The sequence below is a fragment of the Brassica napus genome, chromosome C8 (assembly GCF_020379485.1).
Source record: "Brassica napus cultivar Da-Ae chromosome C8, Da-Ae, whole genome shotgun sequence".
Taxonomy (NCBI): domain Eukaryota; kingdom Viridiplantae; phylum Streptophyta; class Magnoliopsida; order Brassicales; family Brassicaceae; genus Brassica; species Brassica napus.
Window position 1 is genome coordinate 46,871,626 of NC_063451.1, and position 21,830 is coordinate 46,893,455.

Sequence of the window (21,830 nt, forward strand, 5' to 3'; positions counted from 1 at the left end):
ATCTTAGAGACCGCTTTCGAAAGCATGGAAAAAAAGTTGAAATTAACGTTGAAGAATCCATCCTATAAATTTTAAGAGCAGTTGAAAATCTTCTCTGAAGATGTATGGATTTCCCCGTCAGCGGAGAGTCTGCCTCGTCCAGACGATCTCATAGTAATACCGTTTGATATCTTTTTTTTTTTCTTTTTTTTTTGTAAACAGCTTTCATATTAAAATGCATAAGTAATACAAGTATGAGTTTTCACTCATAAGTCTGATAAAGTTTGCAACAAGAAAAGAGTTAAAGCAAAAAGCAAAACCCGAGAGGAGGATCCACTAATGCATCCTAATAGGAATGAAAAAGAAAGACAAGAACTAGTGGAAATGGTTCCCTCGGCCGCGTCGACCTTTTTTACCCCTTCCACTAACATTTGTCCATTCCATATCTTGAAACTTTTGAGTTGGTTTTATTGGTCTTCCTCCTCTAGTTAGGTTATAACTAGAAGTTTCTCCAACCACATCTACACCAGTCTCTTTCCCATAAGCGAGAGGACTCTCCGGCTCCATGTGGAAATGATGATGGTTTTGAGTGATAGGCGAGTGACGACCAATGGGTTGCTCATTTTCAGAAGCGTGAGAGACTTCCAAAATGTTAACTTGTGATGGAATTTCTTTCATAATTTGTAACTGAGAGGGCGCAGCGGTTGTGGCTGCTAACATAGGCAAAGTAGTACCCAACTTTGAGCAAGAGGTGGAGTGTACCTATGCGAATGTGTGATCGGATCAGAAGTTGCATCCTCGGGATGAGCAGTAACAGAAGAGTTTTTTGGAGTCTCATGTACTCTATGGGCAGAAGGTGATTGTGAGTTTGGCTCCAAGTGGTTGACATGTGTACTAGGGGTGTTTTGCAACAACAGAACTATATCCACCGTTGGGATCTCTTCATTGGTATCATGATTTTCTTTTATAACAGCAGCAGATCCAAGTGGCTTAGGAGGAAGTAAACACCTCTTCTCTTTATGGCCAAGTGCTCCGCATCTTTCACAAGCGCTAGGAATCCAAGAATACTCCACATCTACCAAGTAGATATTGTCTTGTTTGTCATCAAGCGCAATTAGCTTCGGGAACGGTTTATCTAATTCAACCTCAACTAAAATTTTAGCTTCCTCCATATTTGTTGGATCTAGACGAGGCTTATGCGTAAGCATTGGCTCTCCCAAACCTGATGCTATGTGGCTGATACCTAATCTAGAGAAACATGAATCAGGAATATTCTTAAGGGTTACCCACACCGGTAATGTAGAAATCTCAGGGGTTTTAAAAGAGTTTACAGGACTCCAAGGGGCCACAAATAGGAGACAATCATCCACATGCCACACGCCACGTTGAATAACCTATTTGCGAGTATTTTCATGAGGAATATGGAACAAAAACGACGACTCTCCTAATTTCCGGCAAGATATCTTACATTCTCGTCCCCATAATCTATTTAAGACAGCATGAATAAGACCTCCAGGCGGGTTGGAACACCTATGGAATTGTCCTACAACGTATTCTTCCTTATTCTCAGGCCCTAGTTTAAGAACTTTAGAAGGAATTGTCACCTCAGGAGTTCCATCAAGTCGATACGTCGGTTCAGTAGCACGAAAAAGGTTTCTCGAGGATTGGTTCATGCGAGCAGCCCATGGAAATCGAAGACTACCATCAGCTTTGAGAGCAGGAGGAGGCATTTTTTTCTGTTGCAGGATACGTCAACTGCTCCTTCTTATGCTTGTGACCATTGATAGCTTCACTTATTGAAGGCCAGAAGGAAGCTATTTGGATTTTTACTACCTCTGAGACACCGAGCTTAGGAGTAGCAGGTTCAGGAGGAGTAGGTGGAGGGGTAAAGAGGAGTGGTTTTGACCACGCTCCCATAGAACGAACGAAGACTGTTTCTTTTGCGGGTTCCTCGTCGAGGTCACCTTTTTGAGAAACTTCATCGAGACCAGTAGGTACCAGTGGTAGTACTACCTCATTAACATCAATGAGTCCATCAATGAGAGGCGCAGAGGCAGGCGGGAGGTCGATGGTTACGGAAGCAGGAGGAGTGTCCATGATTTCAAAAGCAGGAGGAGGGTTTTTTCTTACAAATGCAGGAGGTGGGTCTGTTGTTGCAGAAGGATTAGCGAAAGTTGCAGAGGGAGCATATACTTCTGATTCTTTCACCGACGAAAGCGGTAACGTTGGAGAGGCAGGTTTTTGATTGGCTGACCATCTTCCAAGATATGGCCAGCGAGGATCCGGAGAGGAAGCATGTTGCAGGTCGGATTCGACACCAGCGACTACGTCAGAGGACTTCGGCCCAGTTTCAGAACTCTGCAATTCATCTCTGTCAACGTTCGTGAAAGAGGAAGGGGTGGAGCAGGTAGCCGTAGAAGGAGAGAGGTCTGTCTTGTAAGAAACCAGACGGCGCCGGCGACGACTCCAGTAAGGTTAGATCGACGACGAGAATCTGAAGCTTGAAATTTAAGTTTCGCCTTTTTTTTTGCCGATTTGGGGGCGCGTACGTGACACGCGATATTAAATTATTTATTACCGTTTGATATCTTATAAAACAGTAATCCAGAAACATGGTTACTTGTAATGAATTCGGTAAAATATTAGGGAATAGTGATACACACGTGATTTACAAATGATTGGCTATAATTGCATACTAAACTTGTTCACCTAAATATTGCTTAAGACAAATTTGAATAGGGAGAGAAAAATAATTAAAAAGAGAGACGAAGGTTACGCGCATGTGACACTCACGAGACAGCACGAAACCTTAATTCTTTATTGGCCGACATGTTTTCTTGTCTGAACACTTTATATATAGACTATAGTATCTTGCTTACATATTTATTTCACATTTTTGTGTATAAATAATTATTATTACTATTAACAAATCTAACATCATCGTCATCACACCCGTCACAATCGTTTATTACTTGCATACAAGTTTTGAGTGAGTACAGTAAATACATTGCATTTAATTTTATTATTTTATGGGCCAAGTCCAGCATTACAAAAGGCCCAAGGCCCACCAAACGAAACCCTAGAGAAAAAACTAAAAGCGGCGCCTTCGTTCGCTCACGGCGTCCCCCCGCTTCCAGCCATCACCGGTGATCAACCCAACAATCCACCGGAAAAATCGTCACTCACTGGCTTCAGAACCTCTTCGCCGCAAACGCTTCCAACCGCGAGTTCCCAATAGTGGAGAGAGTCAATCGGTAACCCGAGATCTCATCCGCCTCCTTTCGTCACCGGAACTGGGAAGAAAGCTTCGCCGGCACAACCAACCCTTCAACATCAGATAGCTTCGATCGTCTTCCGACGAGAACTCTTCCAACTAGACCAAACCGAAACCGCAAAAACCAAAGATAAAAAACAAACCCTAACAAACCTAGGGGACTAAACGCCGGCGGCGCAAAGCAAAGAACGCCTTCACCCCCCGGAAACTGAAGCCGGCGAAAGCGGAGCTAACGAAGCCTCCGCCTCCCGGAAACTGAAGCCGGCGAAAGCGGAGCTAACGAAGCCCTCGCCTCCCGGAAACTAGACCGGCGGCGATGGATCTGTAGAAACCTCCACCTCCCGGGAAACCCTAATCTGACAAACCAACATCACCCCACCTCACCCTTCACCCAGTCGCGTCGTTACTCCAGCCACCGCGCCACCGCATGTGTCTGTTCACTCCCCGAGTTGACAGAGCTCCGACAAAACGAACAGAGAGAGAAGGTGAAGAAGAAGTCGGGGAACGTTTCTAACCAAAAGAAAATGGGCTCCGGCGACGGCACGGACGCTCACGCGTCGGCCGTACGCCGGATCCAAAACCAAACTGTCTTTTCACCCTTTTTCTTTTTAAATACATTGCATTCACCCTGCATTCTTATTGTACTTATTTATATATAAAAATTCGCTGTTCAAAAATTAAAAATATACTAAATTCACATAAGATGTTGTATAAATTAGATGAAATTTTTCAAGATGCAATCGCGAAAGTGGTGTGAAATTAAGTGATGATGGAGAGTAGAAGACTACAACTAGCAATTTCAGTTTATAAGAAAAAATTAACAAGCTATAATGTATATACTGATACACATATGTAGAGTATTAATGGTCTAATGTGGAATTTCAATAGTGAAAATTCTCTATGTAGGTTTATGTCATAGAACATAGATCGAGTCTCCCATTTATTTACGGTCACTATAAATTCTTCACTAGTCACTACAGAGATATATATGACAACACGACAATATGGATTAGAGAAAAGATAAAGAAACCATAAGCAAATCGGTTTATTCTCTACATTACATGAAATCTAAATATCTTGAAGTATTTTGAATGATAAAATAAAGGGTAAAATCAATGGACACATGAATTATGCATATATTAAACATAGTAGTACTAAGAAATAGTTCCCACGGAAATCCCACGTGTTACATATAGTTTAATCATATGGAATACAGTCACGTGTTGTATATCCACAAAACAAATGCAGAAATAATATCTTTTTCAATTAAAATATTTGTTGTCCAACGTAGGAGCCGGCTGGACCAACTTCCAGATTTAATAATAAGAATTTTTTTTTTTTTTTTTTTTTTTTGATAATTCTGGTATCTGGGCAGCCACATTTCCAACTATCCCCGAAAGTGGTTCAGCACCCCAACGAAAGGGACGTTAAATCTGTTGTGTCCAAGGCTCGAATCCGGGTAGCGGGAAGTACAGCTGTACCTCCTTTACCTTAAGTTTTCACTCAGTCTTGTACTCTTGTTAAAAACATCAATAATTAATAAACAATTAGTACTATTATGGGGGACAAGCCTTGTATAATTAATTCTTCATTTTACTAAAACGTCCAATTAGGTAACGAAGAGGGTCCCGGACCATTATGGTTATTTAATATAATGGGGTCAAGCTCACACTAAAACCATCCTCTATATTTTCCTATAAAATAGAAATTTCTGTTATAAAAGTAGATTTGCTCCAATGTATAACTACTCTATAATAGAATTTCTTTATTTTAGAAAAAAATATAAAAGAACGTTATTTTTTGTCTCTATGTTTAGAGATGAAAATACAAATTTTTATATTTTTCTCTATAAATAAAAAACTTTTATTATAAAAGCATACATTAGAGCAAATCCATTTTTATAAGAGCATTTTCAATGTATGTCTCTATATTTTCCTCTAAAATAGAGATCTTTATAATATATAGGTAGATTTACTCTAATGTATGACTCTATAATAAAGTTTCTCTATTATAGAGGAAAATATAGAATAATGTTATTTTTCGTCTCTATATTTAGAAGTGAAAATAACACATCGTTATATTTTTCTGTATAAATAAAGAAACTCTATTATACAAGCATACATTGGAGCAAATTCACTTTCATAATGGAAATTTTATATTTTAGCGGAAAATATATAGATTAAAATAGAGGTGGTTTGAAAATAGTTTAATAGAAATTCTTTATTTTAAAGGAAAATATAGAAATAAAAATAGAGGTGAGTATGGTCTAAAAAGCTAATAATATACACTCATAATGATTACATGGCAATAAGCCTTGATACAAACAACGGTGTGTTACGCGCGTAGATTTCGCATTATGCGAGTCCCATAAAGCCATAACCGTAGCCTATATATATTCTTCTTCACTTCTCTGCTTCATAACTCCCAACCAAAAAAAAAAACAACACAAGCATAACTTAGACAAACAAACAAAAAGACTTTTAATTCGAACAATCTTTAAACAAACCACTGTTCTCAGAGTTACCCAGTGAGATCATTCGATTTTTTTAACAGTGGTTTCACTTTCTAAAAGTTAAACCGAGAGTTAGTTTTTCTTTTTTACCGACGAACTAGCGTTCTAATGGATAACAACGATGATATTATGCTGGCGGAGATGAGGCCGAAGAAGCGTGCGGGGAGGATAGTGTTCAAGGAGACACGTCACCCAGTTTACAGAGGAATACGGCGTAGGAACGGCGACAAATGGGTCTGCGAAATCCGAGAGCCGACGCACCAACGCCGCATTTGGCTAGGGACTTATCCCACGGCGGAGATGGCGGCGCGTGCACACGACGTGGCGGCTTTTGCTCTGCGCGGGAGATCCGCGTGTTTGAATTTCGCCGACTCCGCCTGGCGTCTTCCGGTGCCGGAATCAACCGATCCAGATGTCATAAGGAGAGTGGCTGCGGAAGCAGCAGAGATGTTCAGGCCGACGGAGTTCGAGAGTGGGATCACGGTTTTGCCCTCTTACGGCAATGAGGTGTATTTGGGCTCTGGTTCGGGATGGGAGGAGAGGAATATGTATGGATATGTGGAAGAAGAAGAAGTCTCGACGACGATGAGGAGACTGGCGTCTGAGCCGTTAATGTCACCGCCACGATCTTATATGGAAGGCATGACTTCTAATGCTTACATGGGAGAAGAGATGTGTTGTGAAGACACATCACTGTGGAGTTACAGTTATTAAGCGGGACGCACATTTTATTTACATTATATTTGAATATATACTATATAAAATGTGTGCTAGCAATAGTATGCGAGTTGTTAAGATTTATCTTCTGAGGTGTAGATCCTTTGTTTGAGTTACAAGGTTCCTTGATGGAATAATTTTGTATTGTTTAGTATAAGAAGATCTTATAAAATGATTTGATGAATCTATATACAAACAAAAGCATACGCCTAATTCGTAATTGTTATTGAAATGCCTATATGCAACTCAAGTACAAACATATTCAAGAGATGGTGGAAAAGGGGATTACACCACCTAAAAGCTTGGAGAATCTATATTTTAAGCCCAAGAGGCTTCAACCTTGACAATGATCCAGTAACCTATGATGAAGACCGTGTATTTAAAAAAAACAGGTGAGGGTGTGTTAGAAAACCAAGTTTCTACTTATGAACTTCTGCCTACATGTTTTATTTTGTTTATTGTGTGTTCTTATTTACATATACTTAGTAGTTATAGATTAGAAATGAAAACATCAACAAACCAATCGTTCAGCGTCTGTAGTCCAACGGTTAGGATAATTGCCTTCCAAGCAATAGACCCGGGTTCGACTCCCGGCAGACGCATCCTTTTTTGATCTTCATCAAAATCATTTTCGATTAATCACAAGCAATACCTTTTTGTAAATTAAATTCAAACCACACCCTATTTCTGGGACATCTCCGGTTGTTTTTACAGTTCGGTCAGTTTCCATGGAAAGATTTTTACTAAAGAACAGAGACAAAACAAGACCAAAATCAGTTGTGTACAGAGAATAATTAATGCTCATAAGAGTCTTCTTTGTTACTAGCAGACAAGTGACAATGTGAGAGATGGAGCCGTGGGAATATGAGTGCAAGATGCCCATCGGATTATCGACTCAGTGACTGCAACATCAACCACCAACTGGTCTAGCTCACCTATTCCTATGGTCCTGTTTCTTTTGCTGTGCAGACCTGATATCCTTGACCAGTTTCCTCTTTCCCTTCTTGTCTCCGTCTTTCCTGCTGCTTCTATCTGACTCTCACCTTCTTCCTCGCGCTTCTCAGGCTGTGAACAAGAATCTGGTGAAGGCAGTAACCTCTTCGGGCTTGAGTCTGTAAAAAGGGGACAAGATTATTGGATCAGCTCTTTCACATAATAGATTTTTGTGGTTCCACTGCAAACACTGATAAAAAATAATAATACTAATGCAAACTCTTTCCAACAATACTAATACTGATGGAAACTCTATATAACTATACATAGCAGTCCAGGAAGAGTGAAAAAGGAGGAAGTACCTCGAAGTTTCTCATCTGTTTCATGAGTATTGTTGTTCTGTGTTGTCGCTGGACTCGGACTAAAGAAGGTAAAGCTTGGCATAGATGGGAGTGTTGACTCAAGTTGTTCCCCACCAAAACCAGAAGTTGGCAGCGCTACGTTGTTGTTATCCGCAGGTAAGAAAGAGGAGAATGATGATCTACAATCGTTATCAATCGATTCCTCTAACTGCCCCATGCTAAAGCTATAGTCTTGCTCCCGAGAAACATACTCTATGGAGAAAGAACATCCACCACTCTCCAACCCTTCACATCCAACCCCATCTTGACCATATTGTTCTTGTCCTGGCTCAGATAACTCATCCATCCAAGTGTGAGCTGCACACAAATCATCATTTCAAGCCTTATATTCCAACAAGTTGAAATGATAGATCAGGATGGCATACCTAAAACACCATCCGCCGTTAGCCTCTGGGAAGGATCAACACATAGCATTCCACGGATCAAATCCTTGGCGTATGAGGTTATATTACCCCACGGCTCTGCAGAAAACCTCAAATCTGCTGCCCTGACAGCATCAAAAATCTTTGACTTAGTCTTTCCCCAAAAGGGAGGCACTCCACTGAGAAGAATGTACAAAATAACCCCTGCACTCCATACATCAGCAGCTTCGTTATATCCTCCTGACAACACTTCCGGTGCTATATAAAACGGACTACCAACAGTCCCGTTTAGCTTCTCACCTGTTTCATTACAAAAAACCACATCTTAGAACACACAACAACGTCCATGAAGGTGAGAGAGATAGTTATCTATCTTACCTGGCTTTATATAGGTTGCAAGACCAAAATCAGCTAATTTAATAGGAGAGGAAGAAGCCACTGTGGCCATGAGAATGTTCTCAGGCTTCAAGTCCCTATGGACAATACCATTATCATGACAAAACTTCACCACTTGCATCAAATGCTTAAACAGCAACCTGGCACGAACCTCCGAGTACCTTCCATACTTCTCAAGCTTGTGGAAAAGCTCACCTCCCGCACAAAGCTCCATCACAAGATGCACATAGTCCTCCTCCTCGTAAACCGCTTTTAGATCCACAACGTTAGGGTGGCCAGCTAACTTAGCCATGATGGCAATCTCGAGTTTGATGCTTTTCATGTCCTCCTGCGTAACAAGTCTGTCTTTAGAGATGGACTTGCAAGCAAGCTTCTCTCCAGTGAACTTATCAGAACACACTCTGATCACACCGAACTGACCCAAGCCTAACTGTTCCCCAAGCACGTAACGGTCTTTTAAGCTGGAGACGTTAACCGGGTTTAGAATGGTTTGGGTGAGGGTTGCAACTTTGTAGCAGTTGCAGAATTCAAATAAAGGTGGGCTTGTGTTCTCCTTATCAGCTAAGTCCATTCCCATATCCAAAAGATCAAAAACCTAACTTGTGATTCAGCTATAGAGCAACCTTCTCTTCAGCTATAGCATCCTCTGATCTGTAATAGTTTAAAGACCTTAAACCTCAGATCCAAGCAACTAAAAATGGAAAGGTTTCAGCTTTGGATGAAAACAGAACAAATAAGTCAAATTTTTGATTGAGACCCAGATAAAATGATTTCGAGCTCAAAAGTCCTATTGAATACGCAAACCCTCGAATTGAATCGTGATAATGCATCCCCATCTCGAATTTAGCAACAAAGACGAAAACTTGCGGAGATTCATGAAAAAAAATTGAAAATTTATGAAAAAGTTTTACCCTTTTTACAGCAGAAGAGGAATCCGTCGGAGAGAAAGTAACAGGTATAGGTCGCAGCGAATAGAGCAGACCTAGTCGTCTTCTCTAGTCTCTCTCAATCTATCTCTCTCTTTAGCCTCTTTCAAAAACAATGTCGTGTCAACTGGTTACCGGGAGAACCAGCTCCACGTTTTCTTCTTACTTAGCGAGATGATTTTTATTTATTACAATTTAGACCACTTGTTTTTGTTTAATTCTAATTACACCTCATTCTTTTTTATTTTAGAATTTTAACCATTCGCGACGCGAGAAACCATTTATCCATCCACTTATACCATCTCCAATGGGAAAACTCCCATTGGAGTTCTTAATATATGTATTACTCCCTCTGGATTTAAATATATGATGTTTAAGGTTTTACACACATATTAAGAAACAATAAATACACTATTTTAATTGTTACTTTTTGGTTATATCAATAAAGTTTCACCACTCATAATTTTACTTTTTAATTTATGTTTAAATTTTAAAAATAAATACATTAATTATATCTCAAAATATCATACATTTGTATACAAAATAAAAAGATAGAACATCATACATTCGTATCCGGAGGGAGTATGTATTAAAAAATCTTACCAGTACCATCTCTACGGTTATGATTGGCGACAACTGATTCGCGGATTTCAAAGCGGTATTTCGAAAACCGCACTCGGTTCACCATTCACACTATCTTGTTTTCAAATGCGTTTTTTTGTATACAGTAAAACAAAAAACGCACTTCAAAAAATAACAGAGAGAATAGGCTTATAAAAGCAATAACGCTTCTCAAAAGCAGACCGCATATATTAACCAGCGGTCCAATGAAATCCGCACTGGTCAATAGCTTTTTTCTTATTTTCGATTTTTAAAATAATATTTTAACTCTATATAAATACCTATTGGACAATACTATACTAACATTCATTCTACACCTAAAAAACGTAACATTTTTTGATTCAACCGTTTCCAATATTTTTTTTTCCTGAACTGACTCAAATAAATTGTTTTTTCCTATGTTAAAAAGTAAAATTAGTTATAAAATTAATACTAATGCACTGAATTTAAATTAAACTGGAAATATGTTAAATTTCAACTAAGTAACGTTATATATACTAATACACATACATATTATTGTTATACTGTTAAATTAGTTATCTTTTAGTAAATTTATATAGTAGCTATGCATTCTAAATAATGCAGTCAATCTTATTGTAGTTAATTGAAAATTTAATAGCGATGTGCACTTCTATATCAAATACCTAAAATATAAATTATATACTAATTCTTTTAGTTAAATTTAGTTTAAGTAAAATTATTAATAATCTTTACAATATTTTTAAATTTGTATTTTTAAATAATTTTAGTAGCTAAATTTATATGAACATAAATGTAAATTAAAAGTTTATTTAAAATTATGTATAAAACAATTATGATATTATTGCACGTTGGTGGGTTATGCGGGGCGGGTTGACCCGCTCCACGTAATCCTACTTTATCATGATACTGCTGTTCTGGCAATTTATACGACACGCGGAGAACAAATGGTGCAAATAAGAGATAATATTGCAAATATGTTGTGAGAAAATCAAAATATTCCATAATGTTTTTTTTGTATTTTACTTTTTTAATATGTATGTAATTTAAATTTTTAATTCAGATAAATTTTGGTATTGAAATTTTCTAAATAAGGAAAAAAAACATCAATAACAGTAAATAAATTATTTTAACTTTAAACTATATTGATTTCATTGATATTTTTGTTTAATATTATTTTTTTTATTATTCAATTCCGCAAACTATACATGTTCACCAATCAACACAATTCCGCACCGCTAATTTTGTCAAAACCGCACTTGTCCCGCAAACCGCACGAACCGCAGTTAGACCGTACCGCACTTAAATTCCGTCCCGCTAATATTACCAATTCCGCGGTCACCATTCGGACCCTACAAGTCTGAATCAAATATTCTCGGTAGATCATTCAATGTTATAGTATAGTCTTCCCTCTAAATTATTCGACCTTTTGGATTTGTCTGGAGGAAAAAAAGGAAACATATCCAACGCGAAAAAAGATGGGACCTATACCAACTAGCTTTTATGACGATAGTTAGCTCAACAACCAGTTAAAGCATGCCACGTGGTATTTTACTGACCGTATGAATCAAACGGGGACCTAGCTGTCGTCAACATTTGTTTCCTCTTTGCGACGCTGTCTGAGAAACTCCGTGTTGACTACTAAACTAATTGAATTTACTTTAGTTTTATTTAGCCTCACAATACTATAGTTTAATGATAAATCACTAGAGTTAGTTGACTTTGTCTATGATTTTGAGAACCAGAGGGAGAAGTCCATCTGTATTTCATGTTTGATTAGCTGTACAAGCATAGTCTGAAAGGATTATAATTATATTTAAACTAATCTTTCAGACACAGAGTATATAATGCTGAGGAATTAATTAGCACGAGGAGATTCCGCGTAATTTGTGACTTGAATTACGAATATTTAATACAACTATTTTGCCTTTGTTGGAAACAAAAACGTTTGCAATAGTTTTAGAAATATTGAAGCCCATTGGTTTCAGGTTGGAACCTCTCCATCACGTCCCTCACCGTGATAAATTATACATGAAGAAAACCGTTTCATATCTAATATGTATCCACCTGATAATTTCGCCGTCATTGGTTGATTAATCTAAGAATCAATAAAATTAACTTTACTGCATGATATAAACCTCCTCCGAGAATCTTTCGTATAAGTCCCACCCAACATAAAACAATATTTTTTTTCTTATAACAAGAGATGGAAAAAGCAAATGAATACTACAAACATCAAGAAGGCTAGGCTAGCAAAACACATAGCAGGTCAATATTAGGATGACAAAATATTAAGGAGTCTAGCTATTACTATAAAGTATAAAACGTGAGAAATCTGAGAGATTAATTAATAAGGTCTTCTTCCATTTTACAATTTTAGAAAGTATTTTATAAACTCTTAATTTACAGAAAACAAACAAGGGTATTTTGTCCATATAGATGATTTAGCGGTCTAAGTCTTTAGTTATATAGAACTTAGAAATTCATTGTGATAGATTAAAGTAACCATTTTAAAAAACTCTAGCGTTTTTTTTGTAAACTTGCTACTTGCCAATTGTTAGTTGTTTTTTCTGGTTCATAATGTTTTATTTGCACACACTTGCTTAATGTGGTTACTGTTAGAAATTATCACATGCACATGACACAATTCAACGAAATGAAAGTACCTTGATCAAGAAGAAGTAGTGTTGACTTCATCATCATGACTCCGATTATGAAGAGTTATATCACAATTGCATACATATTTTATACATTCATGTAGATGTATAACTTAAAGCCGGGCCAGTAACAACACAAAGGCCACCGAAACTTGTAAACATCCCAAAAACAAAACAAAAAAAAGAGAGAAAAGAAGAAATCCCATTTGTTTTTTCAAGGTCAAAACCATAATTTCAGCGAAAATTGGCGCCACTCTTGTAAGTCATACCGGCGTTCCAGTTAGCCGGAGCAACGTTCCAAGCGTAGACGGTTTCACCGGTTGTGTAAGAAGTAACCCGGAAAGAAAGAGACTGACCATAGAGAGAGGAAAAAGCTTGGTAAGAGGCTCCCCAGTTGTGGCTCATGCTTATCCAATTCGTCCGGCTACCTTTCACGGCCATGCTTTTTATGTCTCCTGCGCCGCCGACATTCATGACGAAGACGAGAAGCCAATAAGAATTGCCTTGGAATTGAAACCTCATACCTCCACTTCTTTTGCATGGGACTCTACATATATCAACCGCATAGCATACATTAGTTACACGTTTTGGAGAATGGTTATCTTAGTGTCGTATATATATAGTAAGATGATTATAAACATTTATACAAATATTTGTGAAATGAGATATATACCTTCTGTATGCAACAGGGATGATACCGGCCCTCCAGTAAGCGAGTTTCATGAAAGCCGGTTTAGCCATATCGAAATGGGTTCTAGGAGGATTGCACCAACCACCATTGTTGGAGTCTTGGTACCAATTAGGAGGGCAAAGGTTGGTGGCTGTGACCACCGTCGATGGGCGTCCATAGTTACAATGTTTCGAGTTCACACAGACTATTTGGAAACATTGGCCGCATCCGTAACCGTCTTTGAATAACGTCGTGCTTAGCGCCGCCGTGTCCAAGCCGTAGCCACTGTTAAACAGGTTTCCGTACCCACATGCACCACCTGCGTATATATATATACGTAGTTGTTATGTCACGGATTGTATGTATGAGTTGTATGTAAGTAATATTGTTATTATCGGGCAGTGACGGACTTATAGGAATAAACTTTGAAAAATAATTTTTGAGAAGTTCTCTACCTTAAGTTAAGAAGAAGATATGGTGAGTAAAATATATATTTTCGAAAAAATTGTATTATACACATTAGCACATATACATGAGAATGGACAATTTTATTAACGTACCCATGGTTTCACTACCGGTTTCGTCGCCGTAGAAAGTAGCATGAGCGTATCTCCACGGGCTGGGCCTGTAATATCCTGCAACGAATTCACCGGAGATGGCGAAGGCGACAAAAACTATTGCGAAGAATTTCTTAAAGCTCCAAGAACTTGAGATTAGACCCATCTTTCGTTTCTTTTTCGCCTTGATGGGTTTTCTTGGGGTTTTTTTTATTTGTTTGTTTGTTGATGAAGTAATCGAATTAGGGACAAACTTATATAGAGGGGTTATTCAACGATAGTGGTAGTTACTACGTGAGGGCCATGATCCTTTTTTCCATTTTATATTGGAGACTTTTGTCCGTGCTGATTGGGATTTGTTTCATTTCATTGATTATTTGCAATAGATCACCTTTGAATAAGAACTAGAGAAAACAAGTCAAATTATTGTTTAAGTGAAGTTTTAGAATATGGTACAATTTGTCACTTTGACGTGCGAGCAGGTTCTAAGTGGTTCTTGTACCGACCTTATCTAATCCCCTACGTGCGTCTATGTATATTATATATATAGTACGGCATTTACACAATTGTAATGAATTTCTTTTCATTGATTAGTTTATATATATATATATATAGTCGACAAAAAAGCATGTAAATTAGTTTTTGTATTGTCGTTCTAATGTTGTCAACTTGTCAAATTATATATATGTAACTATTGGGTTGTGAATTTTGGGTTATAATTTCATCGGATTTAGAGAGCAGATCAACAAATTTCATCTCTTTTAGCTAAAAGAAAAGAAGTTTCATCTCCAAGGCTTGAGCTTGTGATCTTGAATACTTACCTATTTACCGTATGTCAGGGAGGAGGCAACATACGAACTTCCTAGTTTTAAACCAATTCATGTGAAAACTATTACAGGTATTATGGTTCAATAAAAAGTATTTTACGGAAAGGCATGATGAAAATTACATGCTATGACTTTAAAAGTTATAGAGTTTGATAGAGAAGTGGTGTGTAATATGATTAAATATACAATTAATTAAACTAGTAGAATAGTTTGTTCTTAGTACTGGCAACGAGTTACTTACAACAATCCAAATTATTCAAAAGCATAACTGACTCTCTCCTATATAGGGGAGAGTCAATGATCAACAATACACCTTTTTAATCACATTGCTCTTTTTTTTTAACAGCAATCATATTTTGTTCAATAATTAAAAAAAGATCGATTATTTGATCAAGCCGAACGATCTCTCAGTCTAACCGAACCGGGGAAATCAGAGGCTGGTCCGCGAAAAGCGCCTTCAAGTTAGCTAAAGCAAGCTGCGCAATATTGTCCAAAGACCCTGGCGTCTCCATAGCAGCATGTGGAGACAAGACAACATTGTCCAAACCAAACAACTCCACAGGAACTCCCGGTTCTTTCTCAAACACATCTAAACCGGCACCACCAATCACACCATCCACCAGACACTTAACCATCTCCTTCTCATCAATCAGTCCTCCCCGTCCCACATTGATTATAACCCCGTTCTTCCCAAGAGCCTCCATCACTTCTCTGTTCACAATGTGGCGCGTCTGATCATTCAGAGCGCAGGAGAGAACGATGACATCGTTGTTTGCTGCTAAAGAGAGAACGTCCGGGTAGTAAAGGTATGGGATGCTCTGTTTCTGACTCGTCGAGTTGTAAGAGATGATGCAGCCAAAGGGTTCGAGCCTTTTAGCAATGAGAGATCCTATGCTCCCTAGTCCAAGTATCCCAACTCGCTTCCCGCTTAGCTGCAACAAAAAAAACAGAGTATCATCACAAAAACAGAGCATCATCGATCCCGATAAGAAAGTTATCGCCTTTTTATCTATAATCATTGAAAAGAGTTGAGATTTCTCGAACAAACCTTGATCCCTAGCTGGAACTCTCCGAATTTCACCCACTTCTCGGACCGGACATAACGATCAGCCGCCGGGATCTTACGGAGGACGCTAATCAGCAAACCGACCGCACAATCCGCCACGTCTTCCGAGAAGGCTTCGCCGGCGTTGGTGACGGCGATGCCGCGGCGCTTGCACTCAGCGAGGTCGATGTGCTCGGTGCCGACGCTGGTGCAGACGAGAAGCTGGAGAGAAGGGAGGTGGGAGAGGAGATCGGCGTCAAGCTTGAGCATGGCAATGTGTGACGACGGCTCTGATGGAGGAGGCATGACGGTAGAGGAAGACTGGAAGCGGATCCGATGAGGTGTGAGTGTTGAGAATCCGGTAGTTACGACTTAGAAGCTCGTCCATGAAGTTTAGATTCGGTGGCCGGTGAACGAGGACGAGCGGAGATTCCGACATTGATACTGTTTGATAAAGGGGTCTGTCCTCAGAGACTGTAGTCAATCTTTAAGTGGACCCACCGAACTATTTATTTGTTTGGTTAACTTTTTTGCCTTTTATTATTAGAGGAAATGAAATTATAAATAGTGAAATAGGAAGGTAGAGCATCAACAAATTCTACAAAGTGTTCTCAACGGAATCAAAATACTAATATACTAGGATAAGACCCGCGCCTTGCGCGGGATTAAGTTATTATTTTTATTATATTTTGGAGAATGAAACAATAGTTTGGCTTCATTTGGATTACGGGTGTTCAACCCGGATATCGGGTTAGTTTCGTTTCGGTTCAGTTCAGTTTTTTTCGGTATTTGGTTAGTAAAATATAACTACTATTCTAAATCAATATTTACTTTGACTTTAATCTTTCACATACTTTTGAAAGATTTCAACTGGACGGCTAAATTGATCAGCCAATCTTGTTGCTTTAAATCATTAGTGTTTATATATATATATTATTTAGTTTGAATATTTATTAAATAAAAATTCATATGCGTTATATTTTATGATCATTTGTAACTTATTATAACAAAAAAATAATCTATTGATCACAAAATTTTCAGAGTGGGAATATTCAAATTTCTAATAATATATAGACATTTTGAAAAATTCAAATATAACATATAAGAAAAAATATAAATGTTTTTATTATATATTTAATGTGATTTTTTAATATCTTTCAATAATATAAAATTAAAAAAGAACTAAGACACAAAAATTGTTATCAAATATTTATTATTCATAATAATTAATTTTCATATATACGTTAATCATATTAGGTAATTTCGTAGCTTCTAATTAAGGAAAGTGCAAAAACAATTTTGGTAGATTATTTATCAATTAGATAGTTAGTTTAATAAAAAATATAATGTAAGTCAAGATGGACCAACCTATTTTTCTAAGAATAATATATTTTATATAGTCATTTATTAAATGAGAATTTATAATCATACAGTTCTATGATCATTCATATCATTTTATAACTGAATATTTAAATAATCGATAACAAAAATTTCAATGTGAAATCTTTAATAAGTTTATAATTTATAAATGTTTTTGAAAATTCATTGAAAGTTTTAATATTAAAATATTTATGTAATCTTATGGTATATAGTATAATCTATATATATATATAAATATATATGTTTTATTATTAAATGATATTTTTTACTCATATGGTTTTAAAATAATGTGTATCTTCTTATAATATTAAATAAAAGTTCATATTAATACAATTTTATGATCATTTGTAACTTATTATGACAAAAAAATAATCTATTGATCACAAAATTTTCAGAGTGAGGATATTCAAATTTCTAATAATTTATAGACGTTTTGAAAAATTCATAATATAACATATAAGAAAAATTATAAATGTTTTTATTATATATTTAATGTGATTTTTAAATATATTTTAATAATATAAAATTAAAAAAAGAACTAAGATACAAAAATTGTTATCAAATATTTATTATTCATTATAATTAATTTTCACATATACGTTAATCATATTAGGTAATTTCGTAGCTTTTATTTAAGGAAAGTGCAAAATATTTTTTGGTACGTTATTTATCAATTCGATAGTTAGTTTAATAAAAAGTGTAATATAAGTTAAGATGAACCAACCTATTTTTCTAGGAATAGTATATTTTGTATAGTTATTTATTAAATAAGAATTTATAATCATACAGTTCTATGATCGTTCATATCGTTTTATAACAAAATATTTAAATCATCGATAACAAAATTTTCAATCTGAAATCTTTAATAAATTTATAATTTATAAATGTTCTTGAAAATTCATTGAAAGTTTTAATATTAAAATATTTATGTAATCTTATGGTATATAGTGTTTAATATATATATATATATATATATATATATTTATTTTATTATTAAATGATATTTTTTACTCATATGGTTTTAAAATCATGTGTATCTTCTTATAATAAAAATGTTAAACCAATTGATCATTAATTTTTAACATAATAATTTTAATAGTTTTAGTCATTTATTGTCGTTTTTAAAAATTCAAAATATAACATATACGAAAAAATCTAAATTTTATTTTTATAGCTAATTTGATTGTTTAATTTATTTTAATAATATAAAATTAAACAAAAAATGATGGAGGAGATATACATTGTTATCAAATCTTTATTATTAAACTCATTAATTGTCATATATATATTAGTCATTTATGGTAATTCCGTAGGTTTTATTTAAGGAAAGAAAATATCATATCATATCATTATATCATATAGTTTGACCAACTTATGTATCTAACAACATATAAAAATCAAATGTGGACCTACTTATTTTTCAATTGAATGTAATTGACTACCTAATTGAGTGCCACCTATGCATTGGGACCTCTTTTAATTAATACAAAATTGAGGTTACATCTTTTCAAATGTTCCTCAATTAATATATAAGGGATATTTATTCAGATTCTATTTTTTACTTATTTCCTTTAAACAAAAAATCACTTCGTTAATGGACATGTGTCTCATGGTGTTCTCAAAACATGATGAAGTGTTCTCATATGAACACATTTCTCATTTTCTCTCCTATTTTAATTTAATTTTTCTTTTCTTTTTAAGTTGAGAACACTTGTAGAGCTTATTGATGTGGGTAGGCCTGGCATAAAATCCGGAACCCGAAATCCGAACCGAACCCGAACCGAAAAACCCGACCCGTTATCCGACCCGAAACGTAAAACTATCCGAACGGGTCTTGTAGGGTGGTACAAAAAATATCTGAACCCGAAGTGTTATTAACCGAATCCGAACGGGTAACCCGAAAAATCCAAAATTAATTTTGAAATATATATAAGTATTCCAATTATTAAATTCAATATTTGTGGTAATATTATATATAATAATAAATATTAAAATTCTAATAAATGCTTTAAGTACACAATTAGTTATAAATAAGTATTTTATAATTTGCTCATTGAAATAAAAAGTTTACTCTCTATAAGGCAATACATATTTTTTTAAAAATGATGTTTGTTTTCATGCTTGATTTAACATTTTATTGTTATTTTATCAATTTTATATGTGATAGATTAATTTTTATTTAATTTAGATGTTTTTCTTTATGTTTTACTTCAAAAAATTTGTTTTTTACTTTGGTTATATCCGAACCGAACCGATATAACCCGAATCCGTACGATATATGATTACTTTATGGGTTTTATGATGCAATACAATTTTGAACCGAACCCGAAGTGTTATTATCCGAACCCGACCCGTACTAATAAAATTTTAGTACGAGACCTAGAAGCGTAAACCCGAAAATCCGAAAACCCGGAAAACCCGACCCAAATGCCAACGGGTATCCGAACGCCCAGGCCTAGATGTGGGTGCTCTCAGTTCAGTTGATTGACAAACATGAGATCTGTGTTTGACTTGCCTCGTTCATCGGTCTAGGGAACCTTAGTCATGTAAAGAAATGTGATCTGATTTGACTTGCCTCGGTCTTGAAAGTTTGGAGATTCTTTTAACTAGGGAAAGTTTGGTCATTGATCTTGTTTTTAGGATAAGTGTATTGTTTGAATTTGATTTCATCACTCATCAAAGCAAACCAATGATGATCTGGAGAGACTACAAATATGTATCTGAGTTACTTCTATGGTTTCATTCAAGTTGATCTTAGCTCCTTGAGGAGAGTGTCATCTTATGGTAGTTGTTAGATCACAGCTATAGCGAAATCTCCAGGCAACTCTCTGATGCCATATTCCAAGAAGTCGGGTATGTTGAAAAGAGAATTGTTGCTTCTGTTCGGTAACTCTTGTTCTTGTAAATGGTTACAAAGATACTAATAAGTTTAGATTTCTTGTAGGAGCAAGATGCTGAGCCCAGCTCTCAAAAGACTGGATGACAAATGCTAATTCAATTGGCAAAAACCTTGGATGATAGGAAAATTTTCATTTTTATGGAAAATATTGTAGATTTGGGGTTGTGATTTAGAAATTAGGATATAATATTTTCTGTTGAGAGATGAGTGTTCTTTTATATATTTTTGATCAATATGTTATTTTTAAATAAAATACTAAAAAAATATATTTTAGGAAAGTTTTCATTTTTATAGAAAATTTTAGTAGATTTGGGGTTGTGATTTTGAAATTAGGATAACAAGAATTTTTGTTGATAGATGAGTATTCTTTTAGATTTTTTGATCAAAATGTTGTATTTTTAAATAAAATTTCTCAAAATTTCTATTTTAGGAAAGTTTTCATTTTTATAAAAAATATTGTAGATTTGGGATTGTGATTTAGAAATTAGGATAAAAAGAATTTTTGTTGATAGATGAGTATTCTTTTAGATTTTTTGATCAATAGATTGTATTTTTAAATAAAATTCTTAAAAATTCTATTTTCGTAAAGTTTTCATTTTTATAAAAATATATTATAGATTTGGGATTGTGATTTAGAAATTAAGATAACATAATTTTTTTGTTGATAGATGAGTATTATTTTATATTTTTTGATCAATAGGGTGTATTTTTAAATAAAATTCTCAAAAATTCAACTTAAGGTAAGTTATCATTTTTTTAGAGAAATATTGTAGATTTGGGGTTGTGATTTAGAAATTAAGTATAACAAGAACTTTTAGATTTTTGATCAATATACTGTATTTTAAAAATATAATTTTCAAAAATATAATTTTAGGAAAGTTTTCATTTTTATAGAAAATATTGTAGATTTGGGGTTGTGATTTAAAAATAAGGATGACAAGAATTTTTGTTAATAGATGAGTAGTATTTTAGTTTTTTGATAAATATGTTGTATTTTTTAAATAAAATTCTCAAAAAATCTATTATAGGAAAGTTTTCATTTTTATTGAAAAATATTGTAGATTTTGAGGTTGTGATTTAGAAATAAGGATAACAAGAACTTTTGTTGATAGATGAGTATTATTTTAGTTTTTTATCAATATGTTGCATTTTTTAAATAAAGTTCTCAAAGATTCTATTTTAGGAAAGTTATTATTTTTGTAGAAAAATATTATAAATTTGGGGTTGTGATTCAGAAATTAGGATAAAAAGAATTTTTGTTGATAGATAAATGTTCTTTTAGATTTTTTGATCAATATATTGTATTTTTCAAAAAAAAAATTCAAAAATTATATTTTAGGAAAGTTTTCATTTTTATAGAAAATATTGTAGATTTGAAGTTGTGATTTAAAAATAAGGATAACAAGAATTGTTTTTGTTGGATAACAAAAATATTTGTCGATAGATGAGTAGTATTTTAGTATTTTGATCAATACGTTGTATTTTTTAAATAAAATTCTCAAAAATTTTATTTTAGGACAGTTTTCATTTTTATTGAAAAGTATTGTAGATTTGGGGTTGTGATTTAGAAATAAGGATAATACGAATTTTTGTTGATAGATAAGTATTATTTTAGTTTTTTGATCAATACATTGTATTTTTTAAATAAAATTCTCAAAATTTCTATTTTAGAAA

The 21,830-nt window shown here is 34.9% G+C and overlaps 4 protein-coding genes, 1 non-coding gene and 1 pseudogene across 5 annotated transcripts; 2 read left to right on the top strand and 4 right to left on the bottom strand.

Moving 5' to 3' along the window:
- Positions 1–241: 241 nt before the first annotated feature.
- LOC125592039 lies at positions 242–2,076 on the bottom strand. Its single transcript, XM_048767037.1, has 5 exons — positions 1,813–2,076; positions 1,476–1,715; positions 714–1,373; positions 409–666; positions 242–253 (listed from the first exon to the last, which is right to left on the bottom strand). The coding sequence occupies exons 1-5, from the start codon at positions 2,074–2,076 to the stop codon at positions 242–244; spliced, it is 1,434 nt and encodes a 477-aa protein (XP_048622994.1).
- A 3,581-nt stretch (positions 2,077–5,657) lies between these two features.
- LOC106413930 (dehydration-responsive element-binding protein 1F-like) lies at positions 5,658–6,666 on the top strand. Its single transcript, XM_013854660.3, has one exon. The coding sequence runs from the start codon at positions 5,874–5,876 to the stop codon at positions 6,477–6,479; it is 606 nt and encodes a 201-aa protein (XP_013710114.2). The 5' UTR covers positions 5,658–5,873; the 3' UTR covers positions 6,480–6,666.
- A 346-nt stretch (positions 6,667–7,012) lies between these two features.
- Positions 7,013–7,084, top strand: TRNAG-UCC. Its single transcript has one exon. It is a non-coding gene; the product is annotated as a tRNA-Gly (tRNA).
- Positions 7,085–7,205: 121 nt separating this feature from the next.
- Positions 7,206–9,762, bottom strand: LOC106413619 (calcium-dependent protein kinase 26-like). The gene is made up of 5 exons (XM_013854360.3): positions 9,507–9,762; positions 8,578–9,246; positions 8,203–8,499; positions 7,778–8,134; positions 7,206–7,594 (listed from the first exon to the last, which is right to left on the bottom strand). Exons 2-5 carry the CDS (start codon positions 9,170–9,172, stop codon positions 7,305–7,307), a joined length of 1,539 nt encoding a protein of 512 aa, XP_013709814.2. The 5' UTR covers positions 9,173–9,246; positions 9,507–9,762; the 3' UTR covers positions 7,206–7,304.
- Positions 9,763–12,806: 3,044 nt separating this feature from the next.
- On the bottom strand, positions 12,807–14,243 carry LOC106414565 (expansin-A7). The gene is made up of 3 exons (XM_013855201.3): positions 14,009–14,243; positions 13,452–13,767; positions 12,807–13,325 (listed from the first exon to the last, which is right to left on the bottom strand). The coding sequence occupies exons 1-3, from the start codon at positions 14,169–14,171 to the stop codon at positions 13,013–13,015; spliced, it is 792 nt and encodes a 263-aa protein (XP_013710655.1). The 5' UTR covers positions 14,172–14,243; the 3' UTR covers positions 12,807–13,012.
- Positions 14,244–15,015: 772 nt separating this feature from the next.
- On the bottom strand, positions 15,016–16,390 carry LOC106411999 (annotated as a pseudogene).
- Positions 16,391–21,830: the final 5,440 nt, after the last annotated feature.

Bases quoted from the DNA above. Each gene is read 5' to 3' on its own strand.
- LOC125592039 (XM_048767037.1), bottom strand. From the start codon at position 2,076: ATGGACACTCCTCCTGCTTCCGTAACCATCGACCTCCCGCCTGCCTCT. The intron at 1,716-1,812 runs GTAGTAAAAATC...ATCCTGCAACAG, and splicing joins CTAAGCTCGGTGTCTCAGAG to AAAAAAATGCCTCCTCCTGC. The intron at 667-713 runs GTACTACTTTGC...GCGCCCTCTCAG, and splicing joins CACCTCTTGCTCAAAGTTGG to TTACAAATTATGAAAGAAAT.
- LOC106413930 (XM_013854660.3), top strand. From the start codon at position 5,874: ATGGATAACAACGATGATATTATGCTGGCGGAGATGAGGCCGAAGAAG.
- LOC106413619 (XM_013854360.3), bottom strand. From the start codon at position 9,172: ATGGGAATGGACTTAGCTGATAAGGAGAACACAAGCCCACCTTTATTT. The intron at 8,500-8,577 runs GTAAGATAGATA...GTAATGAAACAG, and splicing joins TGCAACCTATATAAAGCCAG to GTGAGAAGCTAAACGGGACT. The intron at 7,595-7,777 runs GTACTTCCTCCT...CCCTTTTTACAG, and splicing joins AACAGATGAGAAACTTCGAG to ACTCAAGCCCGAAGAGGTTA.
- LOC106414565 (XM_013855201.3), bottom strand. From the start codon at position 14,171: ATGGGTCTAATCTCAAGTTCTTGGAGCTTTAAGAAATTCTTCGCAATA. The intron at 13,768-14,008 runs GTACGTTAATAA...ATATATACGCAG, and splicing joins AACCGGTAGTGAAACCATGG to GTGGTGCATGTGGGTACGGA. The intron at 13,326-13,451 runs GTATATATCTCA...TGATATATGTAG, and splicing joins ATCCCTGTTGCATACAGAAG to AGTCCCATGCAAAAGAAGTG.